The 14833-nt window shown below is 48.5% G+C and overlaps 1 protein-coding gene across 1 annotated transcript in view; it reads right to left on the bottom strand.

Moving 5' to 3' along the window:
* The window catches only part of pwp2h (PWP2 small subunit processome component), a 54756-nt gene that overhangs the window by 10270 nt on the left and 29653 nt on the right, over positions 1–14833 (bottom strand). The window contains exons 10-14 of the mRNA XM_078560485.1: positions 14639–14789; positions 10952–11132; positions 10700–10847; positions 8279–8387; positions 3344–3409 (exon numbers count right to left, since the gene is read on the bottom strand). Coding sequence (XP_078416611.1) covers positions 3344–3409; positions 8279–8387; positions 10700–10847; positions 10952–11132; positions 14639–14789 — 655 coding nt within the window. The remainder of the gene's footprint in view (positions 1–3343; positions 3410–8278; positions 8388–10699; positions 10848–10951; positions 11133–14638; positions 14790–14833) is intronic.

The raw sequence follows: 14833 nt of genomic DNA on the forward strand, positions 1-14833 counted from the left end.
CGTTACTCTGTATCTAACCCCGTGCTGTACCTGTCCTGGGAGTGTTTGATGGGGACAGTGTAGAGGGAGCTTTACTCTGTATCTAACCCCGTGCTGTACCTGTCCTGGGAGTGTTTGATGGGGACAGTGTAGAGGGAGCTTTACCCTGTATCTAACCCCGTGCTGTACCTGTCCTGGGAGTGTTTGATGGGGACAGTGTAGAGGGAGCTTTACTCTGTATCTAACCCCGTGCTGTACCTGCCCTGGGAGTGTTTGATGGGGACAGTGTAGAGGGAGCTTTACTCTGTATCTAACCCCGTGCTGTACCTGTCCTGGGAGTGTTTGATGGGGACAGTGTAGAGGGAGCTTTACTCTGTATCTAACCCCGTGCTGTACCTGTCCTGGGAGTGTTTGATGGGGACAGTGTAGAGGGAGCTTTACTCTGTATCTAACCCTGTGCTGTACCTGTTCTGGGAGTGTTTGATGGGGACAGTGTAGAGGGAGCTTTACTCTGTATCTAACCCCGTGCTGTACCTGTCCTGGGAGTGTTTGATGGGGACGGTGTAGAGGGAGCTTTACTCTGTATCTAACCCCGTACTGTACCTGTCCTGGGAATGTTTGATGGGGACAATGGTAAACCTTTATTTTTTGGAGTGGATGAAGCTGTGAAATGGTGTCCCTATGTGTCAGTGTTGGGACCAGTGCTTTCATGATTTGGTTTTGGTGTCCAGGACTTAATATCAAAATTTGCTGACGATACGAAACCTGAAAACATAGTGAACTGTGAGGAAGATAGTGATCGACTTCAGAAGGACAGGGACAGGCCGATGGAATGGGCAGATACATGGCAGATCAAATTTAATGCAGAGAAGGGTGAAATGATACATTTTGGTGGGAAGGACATGGAGAGAGAACATAAAATAAAGGGTACAATTCTGAAGTGGGTGCAGGAGCAGAGGGACCTGGGGGTATATGTACATAAGTCATTGAAGGTGGCAGGGCAGGGTGAGAAAGTGGTTCAAAAGGCATACAGTATCCTGAACTTTATTAATAGAGGCATAGAGTACAGGAGCGAGGTGGTTATGATAATCCTTTGGAAAACACTCAGGCTCCTACTGGAATATTGTGTCAATTCAGGGCACTGCACTTCAGGAAGGATGTAAGGCATTAGAGAGAGAGAGAGTGCAGAAAAGGTTTCACGAGAATGGTTCCAGGGACAAGGAACTTTAGTTATGAAGATAGATTGGAGAAGTTGGGACTGGAGAAGAGAAAGTTGGGAAGAGATTTGATTGAGGTATTCAAAATCATGAAGGGTCTGGACAGAATAGATAGGGAGAAACTGTTCCCATTGGTGAAAGGATCCAGAACCAGAGGGCACCAATATAAAGTGATTGGCAAATGAAGCAAAGGTGATGTGGGGAAAAACTTTTCCACACAGCAAGTGGTTAGGGTCTGGAATGTGCTGCCTGAGAGTGTGGTGGAGGCAGGTTCAATCAAGGCAATCAAAAGGGAATGGGATAAACATCTGAATAGAAAACATTTGCAGGAATTCTGGGAAAGGGTGGGAGACTGCGACTAGCTGAATTGCTTTTGCAGAGAGTTGGCACAGATATGACAGGCCGAACGGCCTCCTCCTGTACTGTAGCCATTCTGTGATCCTAGTATAGACGGAACTTTAGTCTGTGGATAGAGGATATTTGTGAATGCTGATACTAACTGTCCTTGTCTAATTCCCCAGCAGTTACACTCCTCTCTACTGTACTGAAAGATGAAACTGGTCAAACTGCTTACACAATCTTTCCAAATTGCTACTTTCACACCTGTAAAATTTTTCTTACAAGGAAATTGCTTCAATTTATATCAACTTGTTGAATTTAAGGCATTCCAAGATGTTTGGAAAAGTATATTTAACCAAACAGCTGGGACTGGATGCAGCAGTTTCCATACCTTATCCATGTGAAAGAATGGAATCTCTACAGACATTCTCCTGGCAGTAACAGAGGATATTCAATTGTCTTCATTCATGTCAGACCAAACAGAGGCAGTTTCCAGGAATCCACAAAACAGAAGGGCAACTGAGCCCAGTGTTTTTGCACACGCAAAACATCAGAACAGTGAGGGACAGACACCAGAGAATCAGGACAGTGAGGGACAGACACCAGAGAATCAGAACATCAGGACAGTGAGGGACAGACACCAGAGAATCAGAACATCAGGACAGTGAGGGACAGACACCAGAGAATCAGAACATCAGGACAGTGAGGGACAGACACCAGAGGATCAGAACATCAGGACAGTGAGGGACAGACACCAGAGAATCAGAACATCAGGACAGTGAGGGACAGACACCAGAGAATCAGAACATCAGGACAGTGAGGGACAGACACCAGAGAATCAGGACATCAGGACAGTGAGGGACAGACACCAGAGAATCAGGACATCAGGACAGTGAGGGACAGACACCAGAGAATCAGGACATCAGGACAGTGAGGGACAGACACCAGAGAATCAGGACATCAGGACAGTGAGGGACAGACACCAGAGAATCAGGACATCAGGACAGTGAGGGACAGACACCAGAGAATCAGGACATCAGGACAGTGAGGGACAGACACCAGAGAATCAGAACATCAGGACAGTGAGAGACAGACACCAGAGAATTGCTGAGGCCGCAGTCAGTGAGGGTGTGATGAAGGACCTGGATCAGGGCTGCTGGTGTTATGTATTATTTTTGTGTTACAATGAACTGTCAGAATTAGATTGAATATGTAACTGTGTTGTCTTCTTTCACATATTTATTGCAAATGAAACCAGTTTGCATTTAGGCTCATCTCTTGAGAGCAGTGATGGATCCACCAGGAGGGATGAACAGAACCCTCACATGTCATGTCGCTGTTACACCCTCTCCACCAGGTCACATGACAATGTTGGGACAGTTACGGTAAACTCCTGAACCACAGGGACATGGGACCACTTACAGGGGAGACCAGGAACAAAAACGGAAATGAAAAATGCTGGAAAAGCTCAGCAGGTCTGACAGCGTCTGTGGAGAGAAAGACAGAGCTAACGTTTCGAATCTGTATGACTCTTCATACGGACTCGAAACAGTATCTCTGTCTCTCTCTCCACAGATGCTGTCAGACCTGCTGAGTTTTTCCACCATTTTTTGTTTTTGTTTCAGATTTCCAGCATCCGCAGTATTTTGCCTTTATCACTAACATAAATATCCTTTTCCAAATATCTTGGGACTTGTGTGAATTTAATCCCTCATTCCTTAAATTCAACACTGACAGGTGTTAGTATATGGAAAATGACCATCCTGATTAGTGAGTGTTGCTGTGAAATTGCTCTTATTGCTTCCTACCTGTCGGAGAGAAGCGAAGACATGTCACACGGATCTCCGGCTTAAAGTGGCGCGAACTCATGTCACCTTATCCAAAAAGACAGGACAGAGTTAGTTAGAGCACAGGACATATTCCAACTACCATCAACTGAGCCCAGAGTCAAACGCCAAATGCTTTTCCATTTCACACCACACAGATACAACTAAACCGAGGAAGTCCTGGTGCATATCTCAACACCACAGCCCACAATCTCACCGGTTCACCTTTTTACAGGCAAACAATCGGAACTAAATGATTGCATTGAACGTGTCACAATTTACAGCTACTGGCAGTGTGATATATCACAGAAAGCAGCTGCCTCGGGGGAGCACACTGTCACCCAGCTCCCGTTATAAACTATTCCACACCGTCACCCAGCTCCCATTAAACTACTCCACACCGTCACCCAGCTCCCGTTAAACTACTCCACACCGTCACCCAGCTCCCGTCAAACTACTCCACACCATCACCCAGCTCCCGTTAAACTACTCCACACCGTCACCCAGCTCCCGTTAAACTACTCCACACCGTCACCCAGCTCCCGTTAAACTACTCCACACCGTCACCCAGCTCCCGTTAAACTACTCCACACCGTCACCCAGCTCCCGTTAAACTACTCCACACCGTCACCCAGCTCCCGTTAAACTACTCCACACCAACACCCAGCTCCCGTTAAACTACTCCACACCAACACCCAGCTCCCGTTAAACTACTCCACACCGTCACCCAGCTCCCGTCAAACTACTCCACACCGTCACCCAGCTCCCGTCAAACTACTCCACACCAACACCCAGCTCCCGTTAAACTACTCCACACCGTCACCCAGCTCCCGTTAAACTACTCCACACCAACACCCAGCTCCCGTTAAACTACTCCACACCGTCACCCAGCTCCCGTTAAACTACTCCACACCGTCACCCAGCTCCCGTTAAACTACTCCACACCGTCACCCAGCTCCCGTTAAACTACTCCACACCGTCACCCAGCTCCCGTTAAACTACTCCACACCGTCACCCAGCTCCCGTTAAACTACTCCACACCGTCACCCAGCTCCCGTTAAACTACTCCACACCGTCACCCAGCTCCCGTTAAACTACTCCACACCGTCACCCAGCTCCCGTTAAACTACTCCACACCAACACCCAGCTCCCGTTAAACTACTCCACACCGTCACCCAGCTCCCGTCAAACTACTCCACACCGTCACCCAGCTCCCGTTAAACTACTCCACACCGTCACCCAGCTCCCGTTACCTAAGAACGTAAGAAACAGGAGCTGCCCCTTCTGGCCCACTCCAGGGATAATCTTGTACTTCAACACCATTTCCCTGCACTATTCCTGTATCGCTTGATGTTTTTAATATGTAGAAATCTATCGATCTCAGTCTTGAACATACTCAATGATTGAGACAAAAACAGAAAATGCTGGAAAACCTGTTGTCTGGCAGACTGACCATGCAGAGGCTGAGCAGCACTGAGAGGGGCTCTCAGGCTTCATGCTCTCGTCTGGACCTGGAAAAATGTATCAATTTTGCTTCTAATTTCCACCCCTCTATGACCTTTACATGGTCCATCTCTGACACTTCCCTTCCTTGACCTCTCTCTCTTTATTTCTAGTGATAGACTGTCCACCAATATCCATTACAAGCCTACCGACTCCCACAGCTACCTCGACTACAGCTCCTCACACCCCGCTTCCTGTACGGACTCCATCCCATTCTCTCAGTTCCTTCGCCTCCGTCGCATCTGTTCTGATGATGCCACTTTCCAAAATGGCCCCTCTGACATGTCTTCCTTCTTCTTTAACTGAAGTTTCCCCACCCAGCCCCCCCACCTCACTGTGGTTGACAGGGCCCTCGACCGTGTCTGACCCACCTCCCATGCCTCTGCCCTCACACCTTCCTCTCCCTCCCAGAACCATGATAGGGTCCCCCTTGTCCTCACTTTTCACCCCACCAGCCTCCGCATTCAAAGGATCATCCTCCGCCATTTCCGCCAACTCCAGCATGATGCCACCACCAAACACATCTTCCCCTCAGCACTCCGCAGGGATCGTTCCCTCCGGACAACCTGGCCCACTCATCCATCACCCGCAACACCTCATCCCCTTCCCATGGCGCCTTCCCATGCAACCGCAGAAGGTGCAACACCTGCCCCTTTACTTCCCCCCTCCTCACCGTCCAAGAGCCCAAACACTCCTTTCAAGTGAAGCAGCATTTCACTTGCACTTCCCTCAATTTAGTCTACTGCATTCGTTGCTCCCAATGCAGTTTCCTCTACATTGGAGAGACCAAACGCAGACTGGGTGACCGCTTTGCAGAACGCCTTCGGTCTGTCCGCAAGCATGACCCAGACCTCCCTGTCGCTTGCCATTTCAACACTCCACCCTGCTCTCATGTCCACATGTCCGTCCTTGGCCTGCTGCATTCTTCCAGTGAAGCTCAACGCAAACTGGAGGAACAGCACCTCATCTTCCGACTAGGCACTTTACAGCCTTCCGGACTGAATATTGAGTTCAACAACTTCAGACCACGAACTCTCTCCTCCATCCTCACCCTTTTTTTAATCCCTTTTTTCTACATTCATCAAATTTCAAAAAGTCACAACACTACAGGAGAAAAGGGAGCTGACTGGTTGGCAAGTTGACTCTGATTGGCTGAGGGGTCGCCATGGAGATAGCAACGGGGAACTTTAGGCCCCCCAAGCTCCCAGGTAATTGAAGAAAAGGTGCAAGGCTTGAACAGATTCCATTAGTTTGCAGAGGACGGGTCCCTGTGTGTTATGTGTCGCTACAGACAAACGTAAATGAGACATGTTACGAGGTCAACTGATCGCCTTAAATTGGTCGTTTGTGTAAATAGGCTCAAGTTTAGAAATATCACTCAGCCGTTGTCAGTACTTATACAAAGTGGTTTAACTAGCCAAGCTATAAATCTATATCCTCTCACTTCCTCCAGATAAAAGGTGTGGCTATGGGTACCCGCATGGGCCCCAGCTATGCCTGTCTCTTTATGGGTTATGTGGAACATTCCTTGTTCCAGTCCTACTCCGGCCCCCTCCCACAACTCTTTCTCCGGTACATCGATGATTACTTCGATGCTGCTTCATGCTCTTGTCTGGACCCGGAAAAATGTATTAATTTTGCTTCCAATCTCCACCTCTCCATCATTTTCACATGGTCCATCTCTGACACTTCCCTTCCCTTCCTTGACCTCTCTGTCTCAATTTCTGGTGAGAGACTGTCCACCAATATCCATTACAAGCTTACCGACTCCCACAGCTACCTCGACTACAGCTCTTCACACCCCGCTTCCTGTAAGGACTCCATCCCATTCTCTCAGCTCCTTCGCCTCCATCGCATCTGTTCTGATGATGCTACCTTCAAAAACAGTTCTTCTGACATGTCCTCCTTCTTCCTTAACCGAGGTTTTCCACCCATGGTCGTTGACAGGGCCCTCAACCGTGTCCGGCCCATCTCCCGCGCATCTGCCCTCACACCTTCCTCTCCCTCCCAGAAACATAATAGGGTCCCCCTTGTCCTCACTTATCACCCCACCAGCCTCCGCATTCAAAAGATCATCCTCCGCCATTTCCGCCAACTCCAGCATGGTGCCACCACCAAACACATCTTCCCTTCACCCCCCCGACGGCATTCCATAGGGATCGTTCCCTCCGGGACACCCTGGTCCACTCCTCCATCACCCCCTACTCCTCAACCCCCACCTATGGCACCTCCCCATGCCCACGCAATAGATGCAACACCTGCCCCTTCACTTCCTCTCTCCTCACCGTCCAAGGGCCCAAACACTCCTTTCAAGTGAAGCAGCATTTCACTTGCATTTCCCCTAACTTAGTCTACTGCATTCGTTGCTCCTAATGCGGTCTCCTCTGCATTGGAGAGACCAAACGTAAACTGGGCGACCGCTTTGCAGAACACCTGCGGTCTGTCCGCAAGAAAGACCCAAACCTCCCTGTCGCTTGCCATTTTAACACTCCACCCTGTTCTCTTGCCCACATGTCTGTCCTTGGCTTGCTGCATTGTTCCAGTGAAGCTCAACGCAAACTGGAGGAACAGCACCTCATCTTCCGACTAGGCACTTTACAGCCTTCCGGACTGAATATTGAATTCAACAACTTTAGATCTTGAACTCCCTCCTCCATCCCCACCCCCTTTCCGTTTCTTCCCCCTGCCTTTTGTTTTTTCCAATAATTTATATAGATTTTTCTTTTCTCACCTATTTCCATTATTTTTAAATCTATACCTTTTATGCCCTGTTAGTCTTTCCACCCCACCCCCACTAGAGCTGTACCTTGAGTGTCCTGCCATCCATTCTTAATTAGCACATTCTCTTAGATAATATCACCACCTTCAACACCTCTTTGTTCCTTTGTCTGTGACATCTTTTGATTATTTGCTCCTATCACTGCTTGCTTGTCCTTACAACCACCCCCCACCCCCAACTTCTCTCCCCCCACCCCCCCACCTTAAACCAGCTTATATTTCACCCCTCTCCTAATATTACTGAGTTCTGTTGAAGGGTCATGAGGACTCGAAACGTCAACTCTTTTCTTCTCCGCCGATGCTGCCAGACCTGCTGAGTTTTTCCAGGTAATTCTGTTTTTGTTTTGGATTTCCAGCATCCGCAGTAGTTTTTTGTTTTTATATAAATCTATGTAATGCTTATAACTCCCCAGAACTGGTTTAAACTAATACCACCATTTAGAGGAATGAAATCTTAAAACTCTCCAACAGCCGGGCCGCTCTCCAAACAGCAGCCGGGCCGCTCGCCTGATTAAAGCCTTGAACCAGTTCTGGAAGTTGAGAAAACATAAGAACTGGCATCTCCTTCCCCCTCTGCACTGAATTCTCTCATGAGCACTCAAACCTCGCTGCCACTGGGCTCCCACACTCTTTTACCTTTCTTTACTCCTGGCAGACTGATCGCCACTCCATCCTCATCTCCAGCACCATCGTCTATCAAAGCCAAACTTCCAAACTCGGTCATCTTCCTACGATCCAGAAACTCCTGCAATAGAACCATGCATCTGTGAGAACATTGAGCAGTCAGCAATAAGGGCTATTCAGCACATTATTCTTCCATTCCAACCCGTACCCCAGTGAGAGTCAGTGTGTGTGGGGGACTCGTACCCCAGTGAGAGTCAGTGTGTGTGGGGGACTCATACCCCAGTGAGAGTCAGTGTGTGTGGGACCCATACCCCAGTGAGAGTCAGTGTGTGTGGGGCCGATACCCCATTGAGAGTCAGTGTGTGTGGGACCCGTACCCCAGTGAGAGTCAGTGTGTGTGGGACCCGTACCCCAGTGAGAGTCAGTGTGTGTGGGACCCGTACCCCAGTGAGAGTCAGTGTGTGTGGGATCCGTACCCCAGTGAGAGTCAGTGTGTGTGGAACCCGTACTCCAGTGAGAGTCAGTGTGTGTGGAACCCGTACCCCAGTGAGAGACAGCAGTGGGGGGAATGGGAAAATTGAAGTGTAAATACTGTAGATGCTGGGAATCTGAAAGAAAAATAGAAAACGTTGAGAATACTCAGCAGGTCTGGAAGCTTCAGAGAGAAGCAGAGTTAACATTTTAGGCCAATGACATTTCACCAGAACTGGGAAAAGTTAGAAATTTATGAGGTATCGAGCAAGCAGAGAGGCAGGGAAAGGGAGGACAGGAGGAAAAAACAAATAGGAATGTCTGTGGGTAGGGTAGAAGCTGGAGAGATTAAATGATGAAAGGTTTCATGGTGCAAGGAAAAGGGGGATGGTTAATGGGACAAGGTGTGTCTAGAAGAGGTGTCAATGCGAAAGGCAAATCATCGCAACAGCTGCTGTCCAATGAAATGTGAGTAGATGTTATGGTCTAAAATTGTTGAACTCAATGTTGAGTCCAAAAGGCTGTAAAGTGCCTAATCGAAAGATGAGGTGCTGTTCCTCGAGCCTGCACTGAGCTTCATTGGAACAGAAACCAAGGAGAGAGAAGTCAGTGCGAGAGCAAAGTGAGGAAGTAAAATGAGAGGCGGCAGGGAGCTCAGGGTCAGGGTGCAGGTTGGATGCAGGCGTTCCACAAAACTATCAAAAGTGCGCGTTTGGTCTCCCCAACGTAGAGAAGACCATGTCATGAACTGTGAATACAGTAGACTAAATTGAAAGTAGTAAAATATCACTTCCTCACTTGGAAAGAGTGTTTTGGGCCTTGGACAGTAAGGAGGGAAAAGAAGGACAGCTGCTGTTTGGGGGTGGGGAGGGGTAGATGTGTTTGGGGTGGGGAGGGGAGGGTGTGTTTGGGGGCGGGGAGTGGTAGGTGTGTTTGGGGTGGGGAGGGGTAGGTGTGTTTGGGGTGGGGAGGGGTAGATGTGTTTGGGGGCGGGGAGTGGTAGGTGTGTTTGGGGGCGGGGAGGGGTAGATGTATTCGGGGTGGGGAGAGGTAGATGTATTTGGGGTGGGGAGGGGTAGATGTATTTGGGGTGGGGAGGGGTAGATGTGTTTGGGGTGGGGAGGGGTAGGTGTGTTTGGGGTGGGGAGGGGTAGGTGTGTTTGGGGTGGGGAGTGGTAGATGTATTTGGGGTGGGGAGGGGTAGATGTATTTGGGGGCGGGGAGTGGTAGGTGTGTTTGGGGGCGGGGAGGGGTAGATGTATTTGGGGTGGGGAGGGGTAGATGTGTTTGGGGGCGGGGAGTGGTAGGTGTGTTTGGGGTGGGGAGGGGTAGATGTGTTTGGGGTGGGGAGGGGTAGGTGTGTTTGGGGTGGGGAGTGGTAGATGCATTTGGGGTGGGGAGGAGTAGATGTGTTTGGGGGCGGGGAGTGGTAGGTGTGTTTGGGGGCGGGGAGGGGTAGATGTATTTGGGGTGGGGAGGGGTAGATGTATTTGGGGGCGGGGAGTGGTAGGTGTGTTTGGGGGCGGGGAGGGGTAGATGTATTTGGGGTGGGGAGGGGTAGATGTGTTTGGGGGCGGGGAGTGGTAGGTGTGTTTGGGGATGACATAATGTTGGAGGTGGCAAAAAGATCCACTCAATATGGAGGTTGGGGCGGGCGGTGAAAGTGAGGACAAGGGGAACCCCACTGAGGTTCTGGGAGGGGAAAGGTTGTGGGAAATGTGGTGGACACGATCAAGGGTCCTGTCTACCACAGTGAAGAAGGAATCCTCAGTTGAGGAAACAGGAAGACATATCAGAAGCTTGCACCAGAACAGATGGGACAGAGGCAGGGAAACTGGGAGGTGGAATGGAGTCCTCACCGGAAGAAAGGTGTGAAAATGTGTAGCTGAGATATCTGCTTCCAGCATCTTTTATCCTTCCTGTAAATGTTTCAGTGCTGGTGCCTCCCAAGGGATCACTCACCTCCATTGCATCCAGAGACAGGTTACAGGATATCTCAAACTTCTTCACAAGGAGCTGCTCTTTAACATTGTAAATACAAACAAACTTGGAGTGTCCTCCAGCCAGCACTGACTGTCCGTCCGCCGAGTAACACAGGGTGGAGAATGACCTGAGAACAGAGCAAGTGGATCAACAACATACACAGACCTCCATGTTGATAACCAGCACCGCCTCGCTATGCATAATGACCTTTCCCCGCCCCATTGCAGTCACCTGCCCTTAGCTGCCTGCTTCGCTGTGATCTTATCCAGTTCCTTGCGGCCCATTTGCAGGTCATGGCGGCCTTCGATGGAGCCAATCTGCACTGCGTTCTGATGATCCCAGAAGGTGATCTGACCATCCAGTGTGACAACCGCCAACTCCTTCCCATCTGGGCGGAACGCGACGTTCAGGACTGTGAATGGAGATCAGTTGGACAGGTCAGAGACAGAGTGCCGCAGAGATATCGTCTAATCAGACTACAGGATTGGACAAGGCTTCTTCCCTCAGCTTGAGACATCACTGGATGTAACTACACTTCAAACTGCACAAGTCTTTGTAGCACATCGTGTAATGTTTCACACATATTAAACTGCAATCCCATTGCATAGGGTTGCCTATACTGGTTCTCCGATACAGCTACCTAATTAGTCCCACTCACCTGGTCTTTCTCCATTATCCTGCAAAATTTTCCCCTTCATGTATTTACAACCATACGTACTGACGAATTCGGAGCAGGAGTCGGCCAGTCAGCCTCTCAAGCCTGCTCAGCCATTCAATAAGATCATGGCTGATCTGATTGTAACCTTCCTGCCTCCCCCCGATAGCCTGTCTTCCTGTGGTTTATCAAGAATCTATCTACCTCTGGCTTAAAAATATTCAAAGACTCTTCCACTGCCTTTTGAGGAAGAGAGTTAAACTCACTACCCTCAGGGAAAAAAATTCTCCTCATCTCTGTCTTAAATGGGCGACCTCTTAGTTATTCAATTCTCTGTTGAAAGTTATTATTGAATCATTTTCCACCACCCATTCAGGCAGCACATTCCAGATCACAACAACTCACCGCGTGAAAAAAAATTCTCATCTTTTTTGCCGGTGATCTTATATATGTGTTCTCTGCAAAGCAACCCTACTAACACAAGAAACTATTTCTCCTTATTTACTCTATAAAAACCCTATTGAGTTTGAACCTCTATCAAGCCTCTTAACCTTCTCTCCACGTTAACTGAACTCCTTCATCCCTGATACCATTCTGGTAAATCTCCTCTGTACCCTCTCCTGGCCTCAAACTCCTTCCTAAGTACAGTGCCCAGAATTGGACACTATACTCCAGCTGGGGCAAAGCAGCGATTTATAAAGGTTTAACTTTCATCCTTACTGTTGTACTGAAAAAATTGCAATAAAAATGCTGGTGTAGCCAGCGAGGCCCACACCCTGTGAAAAAATGTTTAAAAATTCTTTCCTGATTTAGAAAGCCAAATATCTTGATTTTTTTTTATAGAGTCCTCAGATTTTCCTGTCACCTTGTAAGATTCGTGTACATACATCCCAGATCTCTCTGCTCCTACACTCTTGTTAAAACTGTACCATTTGTTCATATAGACTCTCCTCATACAGCGCGTCCTACCAGAATATATTGCTTCACACTTCGCATTAAATTTCATCTCTCTCTCTGACTGGAGATACACTGACTGGTGTCTCTCAGTCCCCTCTCTCTCAGGGAGATACACTGACTGGTCTCTCAGTCCACCCTCTCTCTCTCAGGGAGGTACACTGGTATCTCTCAGTCCCCTCTCTCTCAGGGAGATACACTGGTATCTCTCAGTCCCCTCTCTCTCAGGGAGATACACTGGTATCTCTCAGTCCCCTCTCTCTCAGTGAGATACACTGACTGGTCTCTCAGTCCACCCTCTCTCTCTCTCTCAGGGAGATACACTGGTGTCTCTCAGTCTCCTCTCTCTTAGGGAGATACACTGACTGGTCTCTCAGTCCACCCTCTCTCTCTCAGGGAGATACACTGACTGGTCTCTCAGTCCACCCTCTCTCTCTCAGGGAGGTACACTGGTATCTCTCAGTCCCCTCTCTCTCAGGGAGGTACACTGGTATCTCTCAGTCCCCTCTCTCTCAGGGAGGTACACTGGTATCTCTCAGTCCCCTCTCTCTCAGGGAGATACACTGGTATCTCTAAGTCCCCTCTCTCTCAGTGAGATACACTGACTGGTCTCTCAGTCCACCCTCTCTCTCTCTCTCTCTCTCTCTCAGGGAGATACACTGGTGTCTCTCAGTCTCCTCTCTCTCAGGGAGATACACTGACTGGTGTGTCTCAGTCCCCCTCTCTCTCTCTCAGGGAGATATTTGTAGCACCAAAGGCAACGAAACTGTAGTGATAACATTGTGCACAGTATAAATCAGGAAATTAGAGCTACACTTTACAAAGGAATTACAATAATAATGAGCACTTTCAATTTACAAATAGACTGGGTAAACTTAATTAGCACTAATACTGTGGAGAATGAATTCCTGGAGTGCATACGAGATGGGTTATTCACCTTGTATGTCGAAGAGCCAACTAGGGATCGGGCTATTTTATACTCAGTATCATGTAATGAGAAAGGGCTAATTTCCAGCCTTGCTGAAAAGGAGCCATTAGGAAATAGTGACCATAATATGATAGAATTTTACATTAAGTTGGAAAGTGATACAGTTCATTCTGAAACTAGGGTCTTAAATCGGAACAAAGGAAACTATGAAGTTATGAAGGGCAAGTTGGCTCTGGTGGATTGGGAAAATACACTAAAAAATTTGATGGTAAACAGTCAATGGCTGGTGTTTAGAGAAGTATTACATGATCTACCACATATATCCATTCCTCCAAGACACAAAAACCCAGCAGGAAAGGTGAATCAACTGTGTTTAAGTTAAAAGATTCCTCCAAATAAAAGGTGTGGCTATAGATACACACATGGGCCCAAGTTACACCTGTCTTTTTGTGGGAAATGTGAAACATTCCTTGTTCTGGGTCTTACTCGGGCCCCCTCCCACAACTTTTTTCTCGGTACATCAATGACTTTTAGTGCCGCTTCATGCTCTCGTCTGGACCTGAAAAAATTTATCGATTTGCTTCCAATTTCCACCCCTCATGGTCCATCTCTGACACTTCCCTTCCCTTCCTTGACACCTGTCTCCATTTCTGGTGATAGACTGTCCACCAATATCCATTACAAGCCCACCAACTCCCACAGCTACCTCGGCTACAGCTCCTCACACCCCGCTCCCTGTAAGGACTCCATCCCATTCTCTCAGTTCCTTCGCCTCCGTCGCATCTGTTCAGATGAGGCCACTTTCCAAAACGGCGCTTCTGACATGTCTTCCTTCTTCCTTAACCGATTTTCCCTCCCCCCTCCCCACTGTGGTTGACAGGGCCCTCAGCTGTGACCCATCTCCCACACCTCTGCCCTCACCCCTTCCCCTCCCTCCCAGAAACATGATAGGGTCCCCCTTGTCCTCACTTTTCACCCCACCAGCCTCCGCATTCAAAGGATCCGCCGGAGTTTAGAAGAGTAAGAGGCGATTTGATTGAAACATATAAGATGCTGAGGGGTATTGACAGGGTGGATGTGGAGAGGATGTTTCCACGTGTGGATGAATCTAGAACTACGGTCACTCTTTACAAATAAGGGGTCACCCATTTAAGACAGGGAAGAGGTAAAATTTTTTCTCTCACAGGGTCATTAGACTTTGGAACTCTCTTCCTGCAAAGGAACCAGAGCCTGATATATTTTTAAGGAAGAGGTGGATAGATTCTTGGGTAGCAATGGGATGGGCAATAAATGCTGGTCTAGCCAGTGAAGCCTACATCCTGTGACTGAGTTAATAAAAAGTCCCTCTCTCTCTCTGTTTACATGAAAGCTGCTGCCTCACCATCAGAATTCAGGACCAGGGTTTCTTTGGTTTTCCAGCTGTCAAACATATCCCACAATTTCACTGTCTTATCCCATGAGGCACTAGCCAGGAGTGCGTGCGATGGGCTGAAGCTCAGGCTGCTGATCGGACCTTCATGTCCCGCCAGAACCTGCAAAGAAGTGGTTTAAACAGAATGAAACTTTTGAGTTAGCA

This window comes from Cetorhinus maximus, chromosome 16, assembly GCF_964194155.1.
Source record: "Cetorhinus maximus chromosome 16, sCetMax3.hap1.1, whole genome shotgun sequence".
In the NCBI taxonomy this organism is placed as follows: domain Eukaryota; kingdom Metazoa; phylum Chordata; class Chondrichthyes; order Lamniformes; family Cetorhinidae; genus Cetorhinus; species Cetorhinus maximus.